This window comes from Diabrotica virgifera, chromosome 4, assembly GCF_917563875.1.
Source record: "Diabrotica virgifera virgifera chromosome 4, PGI_DIABVI_V3a".
NCBI lineage: Eukaryota > Metazoa > Arthropoda > Insecta > Coleoptera > Chrysomelidae > Diabrotica > Diabrotica virgifera.
In genome coordinates this window covers 55,089,014-55,114,814 of record NC_065446.1, presented here as the reverse complement: position 1 = coordinate 55,114,814, position 25,801 = coordinate 55,089,014, and the positions used below count along the sequence as shown (strand labels likewise).

The following is a 25,801-nucleotide window of genomic DNA, read 5'->3' as shown; positions in this document are numbered from 1 at the left end:
CACGTAAGAAGATATTCTTCTATTATATAGGTAATTTAAACGAAGTAAATATACTTAACAGGTTATTTGTATTTTATTTAAAAATTAAACTAACTTTCTTATCTACCACTTTCAAAAATTTTTTATTAAAATAACGAAAAATAAAAAAAGTATGAATCGTCCAGGATTAGAATCCTCGACCTTCCGTGTGGTTCAGTTCTCTGTCCCACCGCTCTGCCAATTACGCCATCGAGCCACTTGAATTGACACGTAAGTTTCGGATATAATTACACAACACGGCGACAAACTGTAAAAATGTTATGCCTCCATATTTTATTATTTTACTACAGGGAAACACAAATCCAAAAACACAAGAATTATAATAAATATTACATTTCCTAAAACCACTAATATATTCTTTTAATGACTTATTTGCACGGTTACAGATACATACATACCTATCTTGAAAGATTAGCAATGAACTACATACTGTCAGAACTACATACTGTCAGTGTGCGCAGACGCGTTGTTCATGTACAATTTTACCCTCAATCGATTCGCCGCTAAAGAAGAATATCTTCAAAAATAAAAAACAAATTAAAGTTAAATGAAACATAAAATACTTATTTCCATTGATGAAATTGACCAAACTATTATTTTAGTTTTACTATATTTTTGTATCTATGCCATTTTTTAACAGTCACCATCATGGCATTCATACTCCTGGCCTCGCATTAACATTTTGGTTTTACAATAATTAGTTGTGTGACTTGGAGTCTTCTACAATCAGAATAAAAAACCGCTAAACGCCGTAAAAATGAGTGGCGCATACAATATTCCAGCTACAAAAGAGATGATAAGAATATTATGTGGCGCGAAAATGTATTTTCATTTTGATGCAAAACAAAATTCTAGTTTCATTTTAAAAGATTTTTCCATAATATTTGATAAATTTAAAGTAAACGCGCCACAAAATAGTTTCAAAATTCAAACTGTGTCAAAGTTACTCTTTTGTGGCGCGTTTTACTTAAAATTTAGCAAATACTATGGAAAAATCTTTTAAAATAAAACTAGAATTTTGTTTTGCATCAAAATGAAAATACATTTTCGCGCCACGTAATATTCATATCAGATCTTTTGTAGCTGGAATATTATTGTATGCGCCACTCATTTTTAAGGCGTTTAGCGGTTTTTTATTCTTGTTTGTAATATACGTAGAAGTTACATATGGTAGGAGAGCAAAGTATGCTAAATGTGCAGTCACTTGAGCGTTATGGGGTTGTGAATAGTAGGTCCTAAAACCAAAAAAAAAAAATTAAATAAAGTTTTTCATTTGAGTGGGGACTTTCAATTTTTAATTTAATTTTCCATTTCTAACAATCGTTTTTTTTAGAATATAGGGCCATCTCTCCATAATTGGAAGAAATATCTCGAATAAAAGTTGCTTATTTTTACGTAAAGACTAACATTTCTCTGGACTAACAGAAATATTTTTTAAACAAAATCAAACATGAGGTAGTATCTAGTACAAACATGCAATAAATTTGAAGTATTTACGATTAAACAGATTCGTTCATAAGTGAAGCAAATCATGGAGCTTTGAAATTTTAAATCTATTTAACCACATGTATTAAAAATGAACTGAATGTCAGTTAAAAAACCTCAACAGATAAACACGTTACAGAATAATACGGCTTCGTATACACATATAAATGAATAAAACCTGATAAATTAAATAATAATCAATTAACATTTTCAAGCGGACTAATTGAAAATTTATAAAGTAATTTTGTTTCATTACTCTTCATATTTATCTTTAATCACTTGACTATAAATTCATTTTAAAACATAAAATATATTTTCATATCTTTCTATAAATAAATATAATCTGATGAATAAAAAAATTTCTAACCAATAGAATTGGAAATCTCTAATCAGGAAAAATTACTAATTTAAATTGATATACCTAACACTTTATTTCATTACTAGTATACAGTGTGGGCCAAAGAAAACAGTCCACCTCGATATTTAGCAGTATTTATCAGAATTTAAGGAAATGAAGAAACAGGTCGATTATTGATCTAAGGGTTACACATTTTTACGGTACATACATCTGTCATTTGTCAACCCCGTTCCTTCCACTTCCCCATCCCCTTATTTTTAAATAGGGAATAGGGGTCGTGTGCCAGCTCATTTGAAAGCTTATTCAATTCTCTATTCAGTAATATTAACATTGACTTAATTGTTTATACAGGGTATGCAAGAAAAAATATTTTGAATTAAATTAATTGACACAAAAAGAAGAATGTATGTAATTTATTTAACTCAAAATACATTCTACTACTGACAGAAAACAGAAAAAATAAATCCAATTTGATTAATAAACATTGTTTGTTGCTTAAATTCAAACAAATATTTCAATAAAAAAAAATAAAAACCTTATTTTGTAAAAGGTATATGTTTCAATCAAGGCAAATATTTTAATCATCAAAATTAATTAATTGTCACTGTCAAAACACCTCACAAGTCATAAGTCAACATAAAAATAAGAAGAAGAACTTAATGTTTTGACAATGGCGTAACAAAATGAGAATATAATTAAATATTAAAGAAAAACTATTAAATAAAAAATAAACAATAGTTTTTCTTTACATGTATTTTGAATTAAATAAATTACATACATTCTTCTTGTTGCGTCAATTAATTTAATTAAAAAATTTTTTCTTGGACAACCTGTATAGATAGTTATGTTAATCCACAAGGAAAAGAAAAAGTTTTCCTGTAGTTGGCTGTATACCATCAATCACAAAATTGGAAAGAAATCCTTTGTAAAAGGTATAAATTTTTTTTATTAAAAATCCCTTAAAAGGGCTACATCACAACAAAACGTTTTCGATTTTTATAAAAAATCATCATCAGTGTTCGATAAACTGGATGCTAGCTGAGCCACAAAAGAAAAATATCTGGGTAAAAACCCTTTACATAAAATATAGATGCCTTAAAAGTGCATACTTCAATACAAAGGCCTGTGATGGTCACATGGCAAACAGGATAATGCCCTAAGGTAAAGTATACAGGTTTCCCAACACGTGGGATCCAAATTGAGTTGATCACATTTCAATGACTTAATGGCAACTAACTGGCAATTAGTTGCCATTAAGTCATTGAAATGTGATCAACTCAATTTGGATCCCACGTGTTGGTAAACCTGTATACTTTACCTTAGGGCATTATCCTGTTTGCCATGTGACCATCACAGGCCTTTTTATTGAAGTATGCACTTTTAAGGCATCTATATTTTATGTAAAGGGTTTTTACCCAGATATTTTTCTTTTGTGGCTCAGCTAGCATCCAGTTTATCGAACACTGATGATGATTTTTTATAAAAATCGAAAACGTTTTGTTGTGATGTAGCCCTTCTAAGGGAATTTTAATAAAAAATTTTTATACCTTTTACAAAGGATTTCTTTCCAATTATGTTAATGTTTATATTACTGAATAGTTAATTGAATAACCTTTCAAATGAGCTAGCGCACGACCCCTATTCCCTATTTAAAAATAAGGGGCGGGGGAAGTGGGAAGGAGGGGGTTAACAAAGGACAAATGAATGTACCGTAAAATGTGTACCCGTTGGAATAAAAATCTACCCGTTTCGCCATTTCCTTAAAATCTAATAAATACTGCCAAATATCGAGGTGGACTCTTTTCTTTGACCCACACTGTATATTCATTTTATTGTAAATAAATAAATAGTAAAAGGTTATGCGAATGATTAGTAAGGACATATCTAGCATAATTAGTAATACGATATTGACAGATCTAGCAAATAGGAAAAAAAGTAATGGCATATAAAATCGAGAGCAACTGTAAATCCATATTTCTGACTATAATAATAATAATAATATCTTATGGCATTTTTGCCGAGGAGATCCTTTCGGATTGTTCCGACGCCACTTACATCTTTCACCCTGTTTCAAGTAACTAGCGTCGATGTACACTATCCCATATTTCTGACTATTTGACCTCTATCTTATACACTCACCGGCACAAAATTCCGCCACCCAAAATTTTTGATTAAGTTTGACAATTTATAACTTTATTATTTATACTCCGACTTTTAATATTATTACACCAGTTTGTAGGTACATATATTGGTATCGTTTGGTATTATTCCAGTAACAGAAAAAATTTGCTTGCTTGACATTATACGGGGGTAAATGGAAGCGTTGTATTTGCTTCTAACTTTAAAACATTGTGTGGAAAAATGGAAGAACTGATTTTGTTTCATAGTTCTGTCATAATATCCCAGAGGTATTTCCAAAAATTTTGTTTTTTGAATGATCCGAATATCTCTTTTTTTGTAAGAGCTGTACCATTTTTGGTAAATAAAACACTGATTGACTCATAAAATAGAGGATGGATTGATATGATTTGAATGGCCCGCATGCAGCCCAGATCTCAATCCTCTTGAGTAATTATGGGATGAATTAAAAAAACCTATTCGTTATCATCCTAGGCTTCCAGAAAATTTGGTACAGCTATGGCCCTGGTAGAGGAATATCGGGCTATTCCCCAGGCAAGGATAACACATCTTTATTCGGTGCCAAACAGCTTGCGAGCAGTCGTTGCTGCAAGAGGTGGACATACCCGATATTTAATTGTTCTGTCTTGTTGCTAATTTTGTTTTGTTTTTTTAATTTTAGTGTGTTTGATATTTTTAATTAAAAAAACCTTCAAAGCAGTGTTTTTATTTACAGCTCTTACAGGAAAAGAGACATTTGGATAATTCAAAAAGCAAACCCTTAGTAATACCTCCAGGATATTACAAAAGGAGTATGAAACATAAAGTTAGGAGAAAATACAACCCTTCCATTCACCCCCGTATAGTGCTATCTAAGCAAAAAAAATTTGTTACCGGAATAATAAAAAACGACATCAATACACGTACCTACAAATTAATGCAAAAATCTTGAAAATCGGAGTACAAATAATAAATTTATAGATTATCAAATTTAATCAAAAATTTTGGGTGGCGGAATTTTGTGCCGGTGAGTGTATATTATACCATTGCATTTTTTCCTTTTTACGAGATATGTCAATATCTTAGACATTCCTCACTCTCCTTGTCTGGAATGTAGTAATATGAAATATTTTGAATCATTTACGTACCTATTTGTTTTAGTTTCAACCGAAAACACAGGAAGTACAAAATGGTGGTAATATTCTTCCCGAAGAAGACAGTTGTGTAATAGCCGAAATTGCTTCAGATTCCAAAGAAGAAGAAGCTAATGTAAGTATATGATGTCAAATGAAAACGAATAAAAAAAGATACAGCTAGCCTTCACATTAAACTGCTTATTGAAAAACTGGAAAAGCGCCATGTAATGAAGTTAACAATGCTATTTTCAAGAACAAATACGAATCTTCTTTAGGTACCGTCTGTGGACCGATTCTATAAGATCAACGCGAAACAATTACGTTCGTTATCCGACGGTTTGCTATTCTGTAAGCTCATTCGGGAAGAATCGGAGAAGCAGATCACGAAGCCGATTACAAAGCGAAAGCGATAACTTTTGACTTGCGTTTCGTTTCGCTTTCGATAGTGATTGGTCGATCATTTTCACGTGGTAAACAAGCGCAGGCGCTAAGCAGGTTGTTCGTTGTGTTGATTTCACAAGAATTCTGTGTTCTTTGTTTTGTTGATAATGAATTATGAATTAGTGATGCTCTTACACCACCTTCCCAATCTTCCGTAAGTTCCTGTAGCTCATCAAAAAGGAATCAAACTAGTTCTTTGCTTAAGCGAAAAATATCAATAAACCTTATATCTGTTAAACCAAATGGGTCACTTCTATCTCGAAGGAACCTGCTTTCCTCTGGCGTTAATCGCAGATGGTTTCTTCGCTCGAGTTCTCCTTCTCCATATAGAACAAATTGCACCGGCAACATTTTTATTAAAATATAATAAAAATTTAATCAAACTTGTGATTATAAGGTTATATAGGTACGTCATGTAACCATGTAACTCTCTAGTTACTCTTCTTCTTTCTTTACTTCTTCTTTTTTTACTTCCTGCACATATATTTGCAATGTTGCCGTAATTATTTATTCATAGATCGTTTAAACTCGTATATTATCGTATGCCGCTATGATAACGAAGCGAAAGCGAAAACTAACCTTATAGAATATGAATATAAATCAACTTCGCTATCGTTTAGCTTAGCTTTCGCGGTAATAACGAAAATTATAGAATTCGCCTACTGTAATACAGGTTGGCGATGTCTTTTCATTTTTATCTTGTGCTTTTATTATTAGGATTTGGAAGTCTAGTCCTGTCCAATCCTTATTGTTTTGCAGCCAAGTGATTTGTCATCTGCCAGGAATATGCTTTCCTTCAATTTTTCATTCTAATATAGGCCTGGATATCGCGTACCAAAAAAGTTTATTAATGGCAAGCTGAAAATTTGTTATTAGCTTAACGGTCTCTAGTCGGACAAACTTTGATGTACGGGAGCACTGGAATAGGGGAAGTTTTAATTGTGGAGCAGGTTACAGGTTTCGAACGTCAGACTACGGAAACGTCCCATGTATTTTGTGGGACGGAAGTTCCAATTGATTTGTTATCCTTTCATTAAACTCTCATACAAAAATCAGACTGCTATTTACCACCAACATAATTCCTGTCATTTGAAATGTTCTACGTGTCGGACTTATTAAAACGGTTAACATATTTGCCGGACAAACATTTTTTCATATATTATATGTATAAATATTGTTCTTAAATAAAATTTAAAAAGAACCTGCTTGTTTTCACAATCATAAACTTGTCAGGATGATACGTTCCATAATTAAAATAACGTTCCACAATTAAAACTTTCCCTGTTCCAGTGTTCCCGTGCATCAAATTTTGTCCAACTAGACACCGTTAAGCTATTAACAAATTTTCAACTTGCCATTCATAAATTTTTTTGGTACGCGGGATCCAGGCCTATTATTAGTTTACGACATATATTATAATACCTCTTGTCTGAATACACAGTGTGCAAGGCACTTATGAAATAAAATTATTTTGGTCCTTGTTTTGAAAAAATATAAAAAACACTGAGACTCGTCGATTTTTATCGATAAATGTGCACTTTTTAAACATAAAGTTAAATTATAAAATAAAAATGTATACATTCTAATATTTTTTTTATTCAGTTGCAATGCGAAGCCAAAACCGTCTTAATTTTTACTTAGATTAGGGAGTGCAGCCAGCACTCTTATCTGCGATTTCACCTCTTGTTAGAGGCTCTTCAGAGAATACATAGGCTGCTTTCTCTACTCCAGGTAAAAATATTTCGACATATTAGTCCCCCATTGCAACTGACGTGAAGGTAGTAGGTGCGTAGCGGCATCTGCTAAATGAAAGACTAAGTTTTTCAACCTAATAAAAATATTTTTAAAATAAAATATTTTTAAAAGATTTTTAATTGAAAAACTTATTGGCCCATTTTCCTGGTGACACGTCCAATGCTTCTACAATATGCAAGCCAGATGGATGCTGCATTGAAGACAAAAGGGAAGGAATTCTACACTATGCAATTCTCAACCCCCGTCTCCAGCTTGGTAAAGTTCCAACGGAACTATAAAGTTAAATATAGCATTCAAGCAAGGCTAGCATAATCCATAACCTTTATTTTTAATGGACCACCCGGTATATTTTTTATTTTTAAAAGTTCCCTGACAAGCTGATCCCAACGAACTATATTATATAGTATATATTATGAATATTACAGGGTGAAATTTTGAAACTTTAAACTGTGAAAACCACTTTGGACTAAAATTGTTTGTGTCCTTATTTTAGAAAATACTTGTACACGTCAACACGTCAACCTATGCTGGACAGCATAGTCCAGCATCTGCATTTTCAATGAAACACCCTGTATATTTTTAGATTTTTAAAAGCTCCTTTACAACCCGAGCTTAACAAAATAAAGCATTTTAATTTATAAAGGTATATTAATTTATAAAGTTCGTCAAGATACTAAATACAAAACACAATATATTGGATACTTAGTTTAGAAAATTGATGTAGGTATTTAATCACACTGTATATTTAAATTATTGTTTATAAAGCGCTCATTTGAATTTAAAAGTTGACATATCCTACCGTTTTTTAAAATTTTCTAAAATAAGGACAAAAAATTTTTATTCCATAAGTAGATTCCACACTTTATAATTTTAAAATTTCACCCTGTATTATTCATAATTCAACCTATATTATATAGTTTGTCGTTCAATCAGGATGTTAAGCAGCGTTTAAAAATATAAAAATACACAGGGTTTTCCATTAAAAATAAAGCTTATAGAGTATGCTAGGCTTACGTGAATCACCCTGTACATTTAGATTTATGTTTAGAACGCGCACATTTTTATGTATAAAAATCGAAGGGTCTCATCGTTTTTTACAATTTTTTAAAACAAGCACAGAAATAATTTTATTCCATAAGTGCCTTCCACCGTAAGATAAGATGTTTTCAGTTTTCTAATAACTTCTACAACTTGACGATTTCTATTCATACGTTTTAAAGCTTCTTTAATTCTAACATGGTCAGTCCATGGAATGAATACCCACATCTCAAAGTTTTCAAGTTGTAGTTATGAGCTAATTTTCACCGACCAGGCTTTCATACCATGTGGTAGGATACTGCCTTTGTAGCATTTTACCATGCGATATAATAGAGTTAGATCAAGATGTCGGTTGACGAAAAATTGCTTCATTTATAAAAAGTCCTTTCTGTTCTACTTCTTGTTATGAGACTAAGGTCTCATGTAGAAGATTAACAAATTTGAAATTCGCAGACGACATAGTTTTGTTTTCTGACAACCTCAAGGAGATATGTACAATGCTACATGAACTTCAGTTAGTGTGTGCCAGTGTAGGTCTTAAAATAAACATCTCCAAAACAAAATTCAGGACAAACCTAGTACCTAGCGGAAATATCAATATTGGAGACAACGAAGTAGAGCTAGTGGAAAAATACATATACCTTGGACACGAAATAACGATCATAAGGGACAATCAAACATGCGAACTACGAAGAAGAATAAACCTAGCAAGGGCAGCTTATGGAAAACTCAAAGAAATTTTTAAAAGCTATATACCAATTTCTTTAAAACGTAAAACATTTGACCAATGTGTGTTGCCTGTGATCACTTATGGTACCGAAACTTTGATTCATATATTTATTTAGTATTTTTAATTGGTCATGAAATCAGAATCAGCAAGGATAATCAGACTTGTGAATTTCAAAGACGAATAACACTTGCTTGGGCAGCGTATGGTTCACTAAGAGACATCTTTAAGGGCAATATCCCGATAGCTATGAAACGGAAGACCTTCTTCCTATTATGACATACGGAGTATAAGCTCTCACACTCACAAAAACAACAGCACTAAAAATGCGAGTGGTACGGAAAGATCGATTCTCGGCGTGATAAAAAAGACAAAATAAGGAACCAAGACCCAAGGAAAAAAACAGGTATCACTGATGTCGAACGTATATCCAAGCTGAAATGGAATTGGGCAGGTCACATAGCGAGACTAAAAGACTCAAAATGGACCAGAAAACTTATTGACTGGCGCCAAAGAGAAGACAAACGCAGCAGAGGACGACCAACAACACGCTGAATGGACGATATTAAACGAATATCCAAGAAATGGCAACAGGACCGACAAGACGCACAGAAAAGTGGAGAGTGGCGAAAAATGGGAGAGACCTATGTCTAGCAGTGGGCAGATGAGGTTGCATGATGATGATGAGAGCAATAAAATCTAGTTTATACGTTTCAACTTCTTGTAGGATGTCTTCTGTCTTTGTTATAAGTCCTTGTGTGTTCTGTCTATGCTATAGTTCCCTGTGTGTTCCACGCTACACAATTAAATGTCCTTTGCCGTTGCCATAACTTTTTTCTGTTAAGGCTCTCCGTTGTCTGTATTCCGAAGCTCCATTAATGATGAAATTTTCAATAAATTGAATTTTAAAGACCTTATTAATACTTTCGCTACGAAATCTGCAGGTTGAAATAGATTCATAATCGCAAAAGAGCGACTATAGGCTTTATCACGTGATAAACGCCCAGTATGGGGAATATTGAACTATTATCTATTTTTAAAGTAGATATTTTTATAATGTGGCGGACGAATTTAATCGCTATTGAAGTCTCAAAAACTAGAAAGCCATGTAGGAATTCAGAGACACTTTTAATTGATAAAAGTAATGGCAAGCAATCGCATATTATTACTTTTGGCAAATTATGAAAAAACAAGGAAAAGTTATTTACCAGCAATTTTTTTGCTGGAATTGAATCGTATGATTATATTATATTAATACTAATATACAGGGTGTAACAAAAATACAGGTCATAAATTAAATCGCATATTTTGGGACCAAAAATAGTTCGATTGAACTTAACTTACCTTAGTACAAATATGCACACAAAAAAAGCTACAGCCCTTTGAATTTACAAAATGAAAATCGATTTTTTTCGATATATCGAAAACTATTGGAGATTTTTAATTAAAATGGACATGTAGCATTCTTATGGCAGGAACATCTTAAAAAGAAATTTTAGTGAAATTTGTGCACCCCATAAAAATTTTATGGGGGTTTTGTTCCCTTAAACCCCCCCCAAACTTTTATGTACGTTCCAATTAAATTATTTTTGTGGTACTATTAGATAAACACAATGTTTTTAAAACTTTTTTGCCTCTTAGTAATTTTTCGATAAATCAGTTTTAATCGAAATGCGGTTTCTTTTTAATATGTTTACACAAAAATATTAGGGGGGTTTTGTGCCTTTAAACCCCCCAAATGTTTGTGTACGTTCCAATTAAACTATTATTGCGGTAACATTAGCTAAAGAGAGTATTTTTAAAACTTTTTCGCCTCTTAGTATTTTTACGATACGGCACCTTTTATCGAAATGTGGCTTCTCTTCTAATATGGTTCAAAATATACCTCAAACTGTAATTATTTATAAATTTTTCATATTATTACCAGGTCTGTATACTCGTACGTAACAGTATACAAATATTTAGTGGATTTGACAAATATTCAAAATATCTCGATAAAAATTAGCTTTTCGAAAAAGTACTAAGAAGTAAAAAAGTTTTAGAAATATTGTTGTTAACTAATGGTGCCACAATCATAATTTAATTGGAACGTACACAAAAGTTTGGGGGGGTTTATAGGAATAAAACCCCCATAAAATTTGTACGTGGTACACAAATTTCACTATAATTTTATTTTAAGATGCTCCTGTCATAAGACTGCCACATGTCCGTTTTCAACAAGAAACCACAAATAGTTTTCGATATATTGGAAAAAATCGATTTTTATTTTGTAATTTCAAAGGGCTGTAACTTTTTTTATGTGCACATTTGTAATCAGGTGAGTTAGGTTCAATCGAACTATTTTTGGTCCCAGAATATGTGATTTAATTTATGACCTGTATTTTTGTTACACCCTGTATAGGTATGAAAAGTTCGCACATAGTGTGCTATTTTTTTGTAAACAGATTAGCGCTCTGAAATTGTGTTTTTTTCATTCATTGCTCTGTATCTCCGAAGATTTTAACTTCACATCAAAAACACTCAAGCAAAAATTCACCCTAATTTAATTCTGCATAGAGGTAATATTTTGTTGATTATCTTCGACGAAAATTTCCTCGGAACATCTGGGTTTTCCCAACAAAATATCTTATTTTCAACTAAAGATTTGGGTAAGTAGTTATTTTTCAATAATAATTAAATAACTTGCTGACATAAAAGCCTTTTTTGTATAGAATATATTTCCAGAAGCTGGCGGAAATTGAACGAATAGTTTAGCAACAATTAAATTGTAAAATAACTTCACTTTCGCAATAATAACGGTCATAATTATGATAGACCAGAGTAACTATGATTTTTATATAAAATAGCGCTATACCTATCTAAGCTACTTTACTGAAGTGAAATTATTGGACTAGTTGAACGGCCTCAGGGGTGTTTTAAAGTCATAAACAATTTTTTGGCTTATAAACAAATAGAATATCTCGGTAACTATTAGATTAAATTAAATTAAGGGAAAGGTATTGGAAAATACGCCGAAGGACGCTTCTTTTAAAGGAAAAAAAGTTTAATTGCGATGAGTGGTTCCTGAGATACAACCCGTCAAATTTGACAGGTATTTGCGATAAATTAATAGAATGGTAATTTTCTAGCCATTACCTTTTTATTTTAGTCCTCTTTCTACATACAAATTTGCATATCTTCAAGAGACTCAGAACATAATGTGTAACGCGTGAAAAATACCAAAAATACCAAAATCCCCATCCAAAACTAGGTTGAAGAAAATGAAATCTCAAAGTTCAAAATCGGTACCGTAAACTGGGGTGTAGTTGACCGTTTTTCAACTTCAACTAAAAATATTTACTAGATAATAAAATAAAATGTAGTTATGTATTTTTGCATAATATGTGTATAAGTCTTAACTTTCATTTTAGCAAAAAAAACATCGGGTATTTAAAAAAACCGAACTTAAAAAAAATAAATTGCTACTTAACCCCATTCGGGGTGAAGTTGACTCTCTATGGTTTTTGCTTAATAAAAATGACTTTTAGTTAACTGGGGTAAAGATAAACAAACTAAAATGATTTTAAATTACAATAAACATTTTAATCAAAACTTTTTATTACAAAAAGAAAGTTAATTACAGTGGAACCCCGATAAGTCGACCCCCGATAACTCGGAAGTCCGGCTAACCCGGACAGATTTTCATCAGACAAAACAAAAATTTTTTCATTTCAACTGAGTTTTTTACCAAGAAATAAACAATACTCTATACAACTGTATGTAATTTAGATGTACTGTTCATATGGATTTCATGTTTTGGCATTTATAATGGAGTTTATCTCTGAGTATACCGTATTTTAATAATTTTTACCATATTCTCCGCCTAACCCGGATTTTCGATAACCCGGATCGGCCGCTGTCCCGATTAATCCGACTTATCGAGGTTCCCCTGTATTTAAAATTATATGCAGACAAATCCAAAACAATACACAGCTCGCCTCTTCGGCAAATTTTGGCGCATTTAATACTTTTTTGATGTTATTTAGAGGAACATTGTCTTCGTCAAGAATATCAGGCCATATAAATTTTCCCAATTTTGAGAGTTTTAGTAACTTAACATTAGCTTCATCATCTTTAATCGCTGAAATTTGTCCTACAAAATGTTCAATATTCTTCTTAGTTTGATATTCTATTACAACCCATGAATTTGCTTCTATATTATTAATGTGAAAGTATTCTGTTTCCTCAGCATTACTTTGAATGTCTGTAAGTTCATGGTCATCTTGGTCAAAATTTTAAGTCACGCTCTCGGTTCCGGAACTAGCTTAATCGCTTTTTTCAAAAACTTTTTTCTTCGCCATTTGTGCCTTGCTTGTAGAAGGCATGTTATCGTCGTCACTGTCTTTTTCTGGACTGTCCACATACGCAACTGATCTTCCTGGTATAACATTCAGTTTCTTTCGTTTTATTGTAGGCTCACGTTTTTTGGGAATTTTCTGTTCTTTTAAATAATCTAATAGTACCTCTCAGACATCAGCACTGTTGCGATGAGTGGTTTGCTTCTCACTAGGATATTTACTAAAAGTTTATCTTTAGACAAAGGACAACACACGTATAAAATCCCTTTCTAGCGTTAACTGCAGCAGACGGCGCCATTTTCTCAAAATTTTTTTTAGTAATCTTGGAAACAAACTTTTCTCAACAGACGATGAGTTTGGATTGGCTTTCTTCCACTCGTGTAGTAATTGTTTCCAATAATTCTTCATTGGTCCAAAGAAGCTAACGTCGAGGGGTTGGCAAAAATTGCGTTGCATTTGGTGGAAGACAAATGAAAGCAATATTATTATCTTTACAAATATTGAGCACTTCTTTTGTAAAATGACTCGAAAGATTGTCTCCTATTAAGACCTTCTTTCCTTCAATCAAACGAGCATGAGGCAAAAATATAGTCTTAAACCAAACGGTAAAACAAATTGCATCAAACCATCCATGATTAGATCTATTATAGCGCGTACCTTTACTGCAGCATTTCTTTTCACAACATGGGGTGCCCCTAGGACCTCCTTGGTGCCAAGAATCCTACAAATTTGTAGCCTTATAAACTACATAAGGCGGTAATATATCTCCCGTTGCCGAAACACATAACATAATTGTCACAGCACTTTTAGTATAGTTTATTATATTGTCTGGATATTTGACACCTCTTTGATAAATTAGTTTATTTTTTCCCGGATCATCACTTAAATTATTTTCGTCGTAATTAAATATTGCAGCGAGATCGACACCTTCAAGTGTTTTACTTAATTCATTAAAAAAAATTGTTAATGTTTCAGCATCGACGGCAGCACGAACTCTTTTTATATTGTTGCTTAAGCGTTCACTTAAAGTTTGTTTATGTCTCTCTAAAAACCCCTTAGCCCAATTGTACCCAAGGAAATTATTTTTAAAGAGCGAGATTTTACCAAGACGGCCTAGGTAGGCTTTTGCAGTTAAACGAAGATCCAATGTATTTAACGGGAATCCCCAATTCGCAGAAGTAATCACTCCATCCACAAAATCATCTTCTTCAACTTTGGTAAAAACAGTTTGACCACCATGTTGTTTAATGCATCGCCCATGTATTCTGTTCATTAACGTACACTTTGAAATTTTGTATTTTTTCGATGCTGCATTAGCACTTATTTTTCCATCTAAAACTTCTGTTTTAGATGGAAAAACACTTTTAGAAAACACTTTTCCAGCGTTTCCGCACTGTATTGTTTAAGAATTTTTGCACCATCCTTACGCTTATAAACCCTCGGCATTTTTCAAATTTATTGTCGATAAGAACGTAATTATATTTAAAAATATTTTACGCGTCAGCTCCTGTCCGCTTTTCAAACTAAACTAACAACGAAACAATAAAGCAGCGTCGAGTCAATGTAGATACGATGCAAGATCCTGCAAGTTTTGACCTGATGGACATCTTCACCCTGGCGGTCAACTGCGCCCCAAAATTAAGCGAAAAGTGCATAAGTTGACAAATTTGAAGATTGTAACGAAACTTAAAAACTCATTCAAAATTAGTAACTGTTATTTTTATCTACAGTTAATGATTCGTTGAAATATTACCAACAGTTGCCAATAATATTTTTAGTGTCATGATTTTTATAACAAAGTTTAAGAACATTCATTTTCTTACAAATTAAGTTAATAATTTCGAGGCCGCGTTTTTAGTATATACAAGAAAATAGCTCTTAATTTTTACATAATATATTTTCAAAATACATTTACAATGAATAAAATTAGTATAAAATTTACTAATATTAATAACCAAAAAAATACGCATGTTGGAAACATTTTCGAACTTTTCAGTCAAATTCACCCCAGCGGTCAACTACACTCCATTTTACGGTATAGGTTAAAAAATGTATTTTCTCGGTTTCCCATGGAGCAAATTTTTTAATTTTTTTATACCCAAGGAACTCCAGTAGAGCCACCTAACTAAGGTACACTACTAAATGCCAAAAATGCCAAAGATGCCTTAGAATTGTGATAAGAAATTAATTTATTTATTGTAACAAAATTTTTTAATTTGTTTAAACAAAGACTGTTTAAATAATTATACAGCTTTCAAATGAGAATATTTGTATTTTGAACGTTAAAAGGTACACGTGTTGTTAGTTTTTCTAAAAATAGTCTATAACTGGAAAAATTATGTAGTTTTATTATGCTATAAATTAATTAATTTATTATAACAAAACTAAAGCATTATAAACTAGTGCATTAATAAGGTGGCTCTACACGAATCACTTGGAATAAAAAAATGAAGAAAATTGCTCCTTGGGAAGCCGAGAAAATATATTTTTTTAACCTATACCGATTTTGAACTTTGAGATTATATTACCTTCAATTTGGTTTTTGATATGGATTTTGGTATGTATTTTTGGATTTTTTCAAGCGTAATACCGATCGTTTTTATTATTATAATATATTGTCTGGAAAACTGGTACGATTAGCAAAGGTGAGCACGGAGGAGGCTTCCGCACGAATCAGAGTTGGCAGCAACACGTCGGAGGAATTCCTCATTGACACCGGACTTAGACAAGGAGATCCTCTCGCCCCCCTGCTGTTTAACTTCGCACTGGAACATGCAGTAAGGAAAGCTCAGCCACAACTGACAAACGGATTTGCCGCCCAAGGATCAAAAATATTATTAGCCTTTGCGGATGACGTGGACACAATTGCACAATCCACCAGAGATGCAAAAGAAGTTTTCACCCTATTCGAGAACGGAGCCAAGGAAGTTGGTCTTAAGGTCAACGAGGACAAGACCAAGTACATGGTGGTTCCGAAGAACCCAAGGCCAAGGGTTAGACAAAACGTAACAATTTATGAGTACAATTTTGAAGTCGTCAAAGAATTTAAGTACTTGGGAGCGATCATAATATCTGAAAATAACTATGAAAAGGACGTGGCAGCCAGGATTATTGCAGGAAACAGGGCATATTACTCGTTAAGGACCCTACTTAAATCAAAAATACTCTCAAGGCCAGCAAAAATAAGAGTATATAAGACAATAATTCGTCCCACAATAACGTATGGAAGCGAAACCTGGACTCTGAATCAGCGGGAAACAACAAAATTACTGGTACTTTAAAGAAAGATACTGCGGACTATCTATGGGCCTTGCAGAGAAGAGACAACAGGAGAATGGAGAAGAAGACACAATGATAAACTCCAGGCAATATACGGAGATGAAAACATAGTACGCTACATTAAATCAAACAGAATACGATGGGCGGGTCACGTACTAAGATCAAGTGACGAAAGTCTTCTAAACGCCACATTCTGGGAAAGGCCCGATAGAAAAAGGTCAGTTGGTCGCCCAAGAAAGAGATGGAAGGACGCAGTAGCCAGCGATCTACACAAAATGGGAGTACAGCAATGGGAAATAGCTGCTCAGGACCGACAACAATGGAGGGAAATAATAAACGCGGCCAAGACTCACATAGAGTTGTAGAGCCAAATGATGATGATGATTGTCTGAGTCATTTGAAGATATGAAAATTTGTATGTAGAAAGAGGACTGAAATAAAAAGGTAATGGTTCGAAAATAACCATCCTATTGTTTATAACTTCGTCGAAGCTGCCAGTCGACTTTGACCGGTTGTATCTCAGGAACCATTTATCGTAATTAAACTTTTTTGTTTTAAAATAAGCGTCCTTTCCAATACCTTTGTCTTAATTTAATTTAGGGCTGGTTGTTCGAACGCTAATTAATAATGGTCACTACCAAATATTTAATTACTGTCACAACTGTCAATGTCAACTTTGGTTGAGTTGCTGAAAACATAATTGAATATAATTATGAGATCAGTTAATCAATTAATATAACAATTATTAACATAATTGATTAACTAATTTCATAATTGTAATCAATAATTATGTTTTGTCGTGGGACAATACTCAAGAGATTGAATGTCGCATCGTAAAGGCAAAGAGTGCATTCTTGACTATGAGCTCTGTGTTCAAGAGCCATAACATCACTCTAAAAACACAAATAAGGCTCCATAAATGTTACGTGTACTCAATGCTTCTATACGAAATAGAAACGTGGACATTGAAGGAGAAAACTCTATCGAAACTTCAAGCTTTTGAGCTAGGGTTGTACAGAAGTCACCAATGAAGAAGTACTACGGAGAATGAACACAACCGCAGATTTAGTCAACATGAAGGGCCGTAAGCTGCAGTACTTGGGGCATATAATGAGAAATCAATGCAGATACGAGCTACTCCAGTGCATTTTACAAGGCAAAATTAAAGGAAAAAGGGCCCCAGGACGAAGAAGAATATCCTGGCTTGCTAACCTAAAAGCATGGTATAGAAAGACCTCAACACAACTATTCCGTATAGCAACTAACAAAGCCATCATAGCCAGAATGATCGCCAACGTTCGGAATGGACAGGCACCCTAAGAAGAAGTTGTTTTCAGCAACAAAATAAAAGTTGACATTGACAGTTGTGACAGTAATTAAATATTTGATAAAGATCATTTTTGATTAGCGTTCGAACAACTGGCCCTTAATCTAACAGTTATCGAGATATTCTATTTGTTTATAAGCCAAACAATTGTTTATAACTTTAAAACATTTCTGACCGTTCTTATAGTTCAATTTCAATTCTGTAATGTACGTTAGATAGCGATTTTGCCATTTTATAAGGAAATCATAGTTTTTCTGGTCTATCATAATTATTATGGTTATTATTGCGAACGTAAATTGTCAATTAAAAATTTAATTGTTGCTAAAATATTCATTCAATTTCTACCAGTTTCTGGAAATATAATCTATACGAAAAAGGGTTGATGTCACCCAGCTATTTAATTATTGAAAAATAATTACTTACCTAAATCTATAGTTGAAAATAAGACATTTTTTTGGGAAAACCCGGATTCTCCGAGGAAAATTTTCGTCGAAGAAAATCAGTAAAAAGTTATCTCTATGCAGGATTAAATTACGGTGAATTTTCATTTAGGTATTTTTGTTGTGGAGTTATAATTTTCGGAGATACAGGCAATAATTGAAAGAACATGATTTCGGAGCGCTAGTTTGTTTATAAACAAGATAGCACACTATCTGTGGACTTTGAATACCTATATTATTAATACATATAATCATAAGATTCGATTCCATAAAAAAAATGCTGGTAAATATATTTTTCCAAAAATGGCCTATTTTTCCATAATTTGCCCAGGCTCTATATAGTTTTTATTATTCATATGATGTGACAAGCAACAAAAAACAAAAGGACACAGAGTAGAACACTTACCCCAGTTTCACACACTAAGAATTTGAACGTGCGGTCGCTAGAACGCACGATGACATTCCAATGGTGGCTCGAGCAATCCCATGGTAACTTTCACATTACACGGCGGTTGGAGCGTTCGGTGAAGTAGCCGTGTAATGTGAAAGTTGCCATGGGATTGCTTTAGTCACCATTGGAATGTCATCGTGCGTTCTAGTGATCGCACGTTCAAATTCTTAGTGTGTGAAACCGGAGTAACAGTCAGTATACTAGGAGAAGCAATAAAGCACTAAAATCGGCCTTACCTCCAAAAAAAAAAAACGACAAGACGGATCTTAATAATTCTTTTTGCATTGGATTCGTGAATACGTCGGAAAACTTCGTGACCTCGAGCCATGATATAATATTGAAAAACGACATCAAAAAAATGCATTCTTATAGTGCATCTCAAACAGACAATAAAAAAATTCAGAACTTGTCAATTATTATTGGCGAAAATAAGTTCAATTTTGTTATTCTGAGGTTTTTGGGGTCGCTGAAAACGAATATGACGCCGTAAGTGATCTCCGGAGTACCTGGTGCCCAGGATACCTACTCTTTACCTCGTCATTAAAATTCATTAAAAAATTAGTCAAAAATTATTACTAGGGAGGTCTTTAGGGTCACTAACGACGAATATGACATCAGAAGTGATCTACGGAGTACCTGGTGCCCAGGGTACCTACTGTTTACTTGTGGAGTATTCGGCAAAAAAATTATTAAAAAATTAGTCAAAAATCAATATTGGGGGGGTTTTGGGTTCCCTAACGACGAATATGACATCAGAAGTGATCTACGGAGTACCTGGTGCCCAGGGTACCTACTGTTTACTTGTGGAGTATTCGGCAAAAAAATTATTAAAAAATTAGTCAAAAATCAATATTGGGGGGGTTTTGGGTTCCCTAACGACGAATATGACATCGGAAGTGATCTACGGAATACCTGGTACCCAGAGTACCTATTGTTTACCTTGTTGTCTGGAGTTTTCGGCAAATTTATTTAAAAATTAATCGAAATTCATTACCCGGGGGGCTTTTGGGAACTCTGACGACGAATATGACATCGGAAGTAATCTCCGGAGTACCTGATGCCCACGGTACCTAGTGTTTACCTCGTCTTTCGGAGTTTTCGTAAAATTCATTAAAAAATTAGTCAAAAATCATTAGTCACGAGATAACAGTAGGTACCCTGGGCACCAGGTACTCCGAAGATGACTTCCAATCTCACATTAGTCGTTAGCTACCCAAAAAACTCCCTGAGTAATGATTTTTGGCTAATGTTTTAATAAATTTTTGCCGAAAACTGCACAAGACGAGGTAAACAGTAGGTAGCCTGGGCACCAGGTACTCCGTAGATCACTTCCGATGTCATATTCATTGTTAGGGACCCTAAAAACCACCGAGTAATGATTTTTGACTAATTTTTTAATGAATTTTAATGACGAGGTAAAAAGTAGGTACCCTGGACACCAGGTACTCCGGAGATCACTTATGACGTCATAGTCGCTTTCACCCAAAAACCCCAGAGTAATAATAATAATAATTATAACGTTTATTTTCCATGAAAGTATATAATTAATAATAATACAATACTATACTTACATCACAATACAATAATTTAATTTATTATTACATTTATTTAATTGTTCTGTACTTTGTTCAAGGTAAATAAAAAATAGTGCCCATTAAAACAATGAAGTTGAGCATGGGCCAATTTTTTTTATATTGTTCATTTATATTGAGCTTACGTTAAATTTTTATTTAAGCGATTAAACAATTTTAAATAATCTAACAATTCTATTATTTAAAAAAATTTTTATTAAGCGATTTTAATTAATTTAGCAATTCTATTAAAAAAAATTGACATAAAAAATATTTTCTACAAAGGAGAGATATTTCATGCTTATAACAATTGATGCATATATTTAATCTGAGTCTATCAACTTTATTTATTAATTGGTTTCAAAAAGGTGGCTGAACATTTGCCTGTGATTTTGTTTCAAATACCTACTAAACAATTTCTTAATCATTTTCGGTAACAAAATTGATCTCATTTCCGCCGATAATTGACGAGTTCTGAATTTATTTTATTGTCTGTTTGAGATGAACTTTAACAATGAACTTTTTGTATGCAGTTTTTCAATATTATATCATGGCTCAGGGTCACAAAGTTTCCTTGCGCATTCACGAATCGAATGCAAAAAAGAATTATTAAGATCCGTCTTGTGGTTTTTTTTCCAAGGTTCAGTGCTTTATTGCGTCGACTATACGTGTATTGTCGTTTTATTATTTGCTTATTTTCACTGCAAACAATGCATCTTTTATTGGCATCTCTGTATGAATATGACAATTATTTATATTTGGGAAACACTTATTCGGACTTATTGTCAGGATAAGCTAAAAATAGATAATTCTCAGGTAAGGATAAATCTCAGAAATAACGAACAAGGAGTCCAATAGAAAGATGCCTCCATAATTAAACGGATAGTGAAAGAAAAAATATAAAGAAAGCAGTTCTAATTTTTCTAAATGACGAAAATTGTGTAACAAACTCTGAAGCGATTGTCTTGGTATTGGAATTAAATTTATTATAGTGTTCAATTATATTTGCATCATAACATAGTACGTTCTTTGAAGGTAAAATTTTGCAAAACCTCTAAATTTTAAAGAACTGCTTGGATTGACATGAAATTTGGCATACACATAGCTAATAAGTCAAAGAAAAAAAGTGATATTTTGCCGATGTGTGCTTTTGCCCTAGGGGTGAGTTTCACCCCATCTCGGGGGTGAAAAATATATGTTCGAAATAAGTTCGGAAATGGATAAAATGCCTAATTCTAAGCAACTTTTGTTCTATAAAGTTTTTTCACCAAGTTAATAGTTTTCGAGTTATTTGTGAGTGAATATGTTAATTGTTCGACAAAATAACTACGTTTTCAAACGGTTTTTCGCAAATAACTCAAAAAGTAAGTATTTGGTGGAAAAAAAATCTTATCAAAAATATTTCACGTAAAAAAGTAAAAAACTTGGTGTATATATTAGATCACTGTATCTAGTAGAAGCATAGTTATAGCTAATGAAAAATAGGTTCATATTCGTCAAATTCCAAATCGTATATTTTAACGTGCCATAACCAAAAAACGAAGCACGTTTTTGGGGAAAACTCATTTTAACTTTTTTAAAGTGTTTAAAAATGCTTATTTTTGTTTAAAAAAAAAATTAGCATCAAAAGTAAACAAGTTACGCTCAAAATTAAATTGGTCCTTTTTTTGGTAAGAAATCGGGAAAACCACCCCCTAATTAGAATTTCAAATGAACTTAATTGTTATCAGTTCACAAGTTTTTTACTCGCGTATCTATTGATCATACAGTATGTAAGTTTCATCGGTATAAAGTCCTTATTTTTGAAAGAGTTGTAGTTAAAAGGGCTTGAACGAGTCACTTATCACGAGTGTATGCAAATTTAGAAACACCAAATCTTGACCAATTTTTGTCTTACAGAAAAACAAAAAAATACAAAAATTCAGAAAAGTAAAACCACTTTTTTTATTGTTTAAGACTTTTGGTATCTCTAACCATTTTAAGTTATTTTGAAAAAAAGCATTTTTTTCAAAATTAAAATTTTTAAAAATTTTATTTTAAAACCATTTTTTTTCTTCAAAAATAAGCACTTTGAATCGATGAAACTTACAATTCATATAAACACAACATAAGTAAAGTAACTTGTGAAGCGGTAACGATTAATTTCATTTAAGTTACTAATTGGGGGGTGATCTTCCTGATTTTTTTGCCAAAACAAAAGGGACCAACTTTATTTTGAGCGTAACTTGCCCTCAGTTGATGCTAGAAATTTTTTTTATAAAAACAGAAATAAAGATTTTTTAAACACTTTCAAAAGTTGAAACGCTTTTTCCCCAATAATGCTTCATTATTTGGATATTTCACATTGAATTATTCTATTTGGAATTCTTCGAATATGAACCTATTTTTTATTAGCTATAACTCTGCTTTTGCTGAGTATAGGGACCTAATATATACACCATTTTTTAAATTTTTTATATTCTATAGTTTTGCTAAGAATATTTTTTTCGACAAAATGCTTGTTTTGAGTTATTTGCGAAAAATCGCCTGAAAACGTGATTATTTTGTTGAAAAATGAACATATTCACTTGCAAATAACTCTAAAATATTGATTTGGTGAAAAAACTCTGTAGAACAAAAGTTGCTTAAAATTAGTCAGTTTATCCATTTCGGAACATATCTTGAACATATATTTTTTCACCTCCGAGATGGCGTGAAACTCACCTCCAGGGCAAAAGCACACATCGGCACCATATCACTTTTTTTCTATGACATGTTATCTATGCGTATGCCAAATTTCATGTCGATCCAAGCGGTTCTTTAAAATTTACAGCAAAAACCGTGAAAGAATGGACTAACAATATAATACAATTTAAACAGAATAATAAAATCAATACCAAGCGTAGAGTTCAAATGTTTTATTATTATTTACTTAATTATCTTAAATATTATCATAGCAAAATATTTTCATTTACATTTTTTATTTTTTAGGACACAAACTTATGTCGATCAAGACAAGATTCAACAGATTTTAAAATAAGGTTACGAAAGGAATTGGTCAACAGGGATGGTCACAAGTAAAATTGATTCACCTACCACATCTTACATATTTTACTAAAAATTACTTTTCAGGGAGCTGGCTAAGAACACAAAATTTATGACCCTAGCGTTTGTCGACCCACAAAAAGAAAAATCATATCATTTACATATAGAATCATTTTCAAGTTTTACATTGCTCATGTTTTTAATAGTAAGATTAGCGATAGGAGCAACTATAGCGATAGTTTTACCGAGGTAAGTTCATCATCATCAACCCGTACGCGTCCACTGCTGGACATAGGTCTCCCTCAGCTCTTTCCATTTATCTCTATTTTGTGCGGCTTGCATCCAGTTACCGATAACATGTTTCAAATCATCGGCCCATCTGGTTAGTGGGCGTCCTCTGCTCCGTAGTGCTTCTTCTCGCGGCCTCCACTCGACAATACGTTTTATCCATCGGTTGTCTGGCAATCTGGCGACGTGTCCTGCCCAATTCCACTTAAGCGACGCGATTTTTTCGACAGCGTCTGTTGTTTTTGTTCTACGGCGTATTTCTTCGTTTGGGATTCGGTCTCTCAGGGAGACACCCAACATATGGCGCTCCATAGCCCTCTGAGTTACGCGAATCTTGTTCACTACCTTTTTTGTTAGTGTTAATATTTCGGCTCCATAAGTGAGTACAGGCAACACACATTGGTCAAAGATTTTACTTTTGAGGCATATGGGCAAGTCCGATTTAAATACCTAGTTAAGTTTACCAAACGCTGCCCAGGCTATTCCTATGCGACGTGGGAGTTCGCACGTCTGGTTATCTCGTCCCAACCGAATTTCATGTCCCAAGTACTTATAAGATGCAGTCTGCTCAATATTTATTCCATCAACAACAATATTACGATTTAGCACCAGATTAGTCATTATTTGCGTCTTGTTGATGTTAATCTTTAGTCCGACCTCTAAGGAAGCGTAATATAATTCGTTCAACATTATTATTGCATCATCCATACGATCGGCAATAAGGACGATGTCATCTGCGAATCTCAAATGACTGAGCCATTTATATTGATACCATATTCGTTTAGATCTGCCTTCTTAAATGTGTGTTCTAAAAGGGTTGTGAACAGCTTTGGTGAGATGGTGTCTCACTGCCGTACTCCTCGCTGTATACAGAATGTATTTGTTTGTTGTTCAGACAGTCTTACGCTAGCCGTTGCCGTTTGGTAGATATATTTGATCATGTTAATGTAGCGATGGTCTATTCGGCATTCTGTCAATGCTTTTAACATTTTCTGCTGGCTATTGGTATCGAATGCTTTCTCGTAGTCCACGAATATCAGTGCCAATGGTTTGTTGTATTCCGCAGACTTCTCTATTAGGTTTTTTATTACCAGTAAGTGGTCGTTAGTGCTATATCCAGATCTAAATCCAGCTTGTTCTCTAGGTTGATAGAAGTCTAACTTAGCCTCCAGTCTTTTTTTGATAATTTTTGTGAAAAGTTTATATATGTGTGATAGCAAACCGATAGGACGGTAGTTTTTCAGATCTGTTATGTCACCTTTTTGTGTAATAAAACAATGACTGCATTGTTCCATTGAGAAGGAGTTTTTCCTTGGTAAATGCATTGGGTGAAAAGTTTGGCCAAAGCCTGGATAATTTTATTTCCACCTTGTTTGATTGCTTCGATTACTATTCCATCATCGCCAGGGGATTTATTATTTTTCATTTCTGAAAGTGCCTTTTTAACTTCATGTGGTGTTACTTCTGGCATTAATTCTGATCCCTGGTTTGTGATTTTGGGCAGGGGCTGATCTTGCCTTTCGTTGGTGCTCTCATACATTTCGCGATAAAACGATTCGACAACCTTGAGGATTTCGGCTTTATCCGTGGCCATGTTGCCATCTTTGTTTCTGATTTTGTACATATTTTTGTTACCGATGTTATTCGTATTACGCCTCAAAACTTTTAAACCTTTGTTTTCTTGAATTATGTGAGTTATTTCTCTTGTGTTGTTTTCTCTTATGTCTTTTCGGATTGATCGGTGGATATCTTTATTTAACTTCTTCAGTGTTGTGTAGTTGGAGTCGTATTTTTCCGTCAACTGTTTTCTTTTACTTATTAACTCTTTGGTATTTTGGCCTAATTTTTCTTTATGGGTCACGACAGTCGGGCAGCACTCCCTTTCTGTTTCTTTTAGTGCTTTCGTTATGACATTATTTGCTTGTTCAATGTCTTCTATGTCGTTTTCAAGGTCTTGTATACGTCTGGTTAGTACATCTTCATAGAG

The 25,801-nt window shown here is 33.2% G+C and overlaps 1 protein-coding gene across 1 annotated transcript in view; it reads left to right on the top strand.

The window, feature by feature from the left end:
- LOC114331837 (adenylate cyclase type 3) overlaps positions 1 to 25,801 on the top strand; it is a 682,543-nt gene that overhangs the window by 575,439 nt on the left and 81,303 nt on the right. The window contains exons 9-11 of the mRNA XM_028281519.2: positions 5,162 to 5,269; positions 23,473 to 23,558; positions 23,614 to 23,775. Of these exons, the coding sequence (XP_028137320.1) occupies positions 5,162 to 5,269; positions 23,473 to 23,558; positions 23,614 to 23,775 (356 nt within the window). The remainder of the gene's footprint in view (positions 1 to 5,161; positions 5,270 to 23,472; positions 23,559 to 23,613; positions 23,776 to 25,801) is intronic.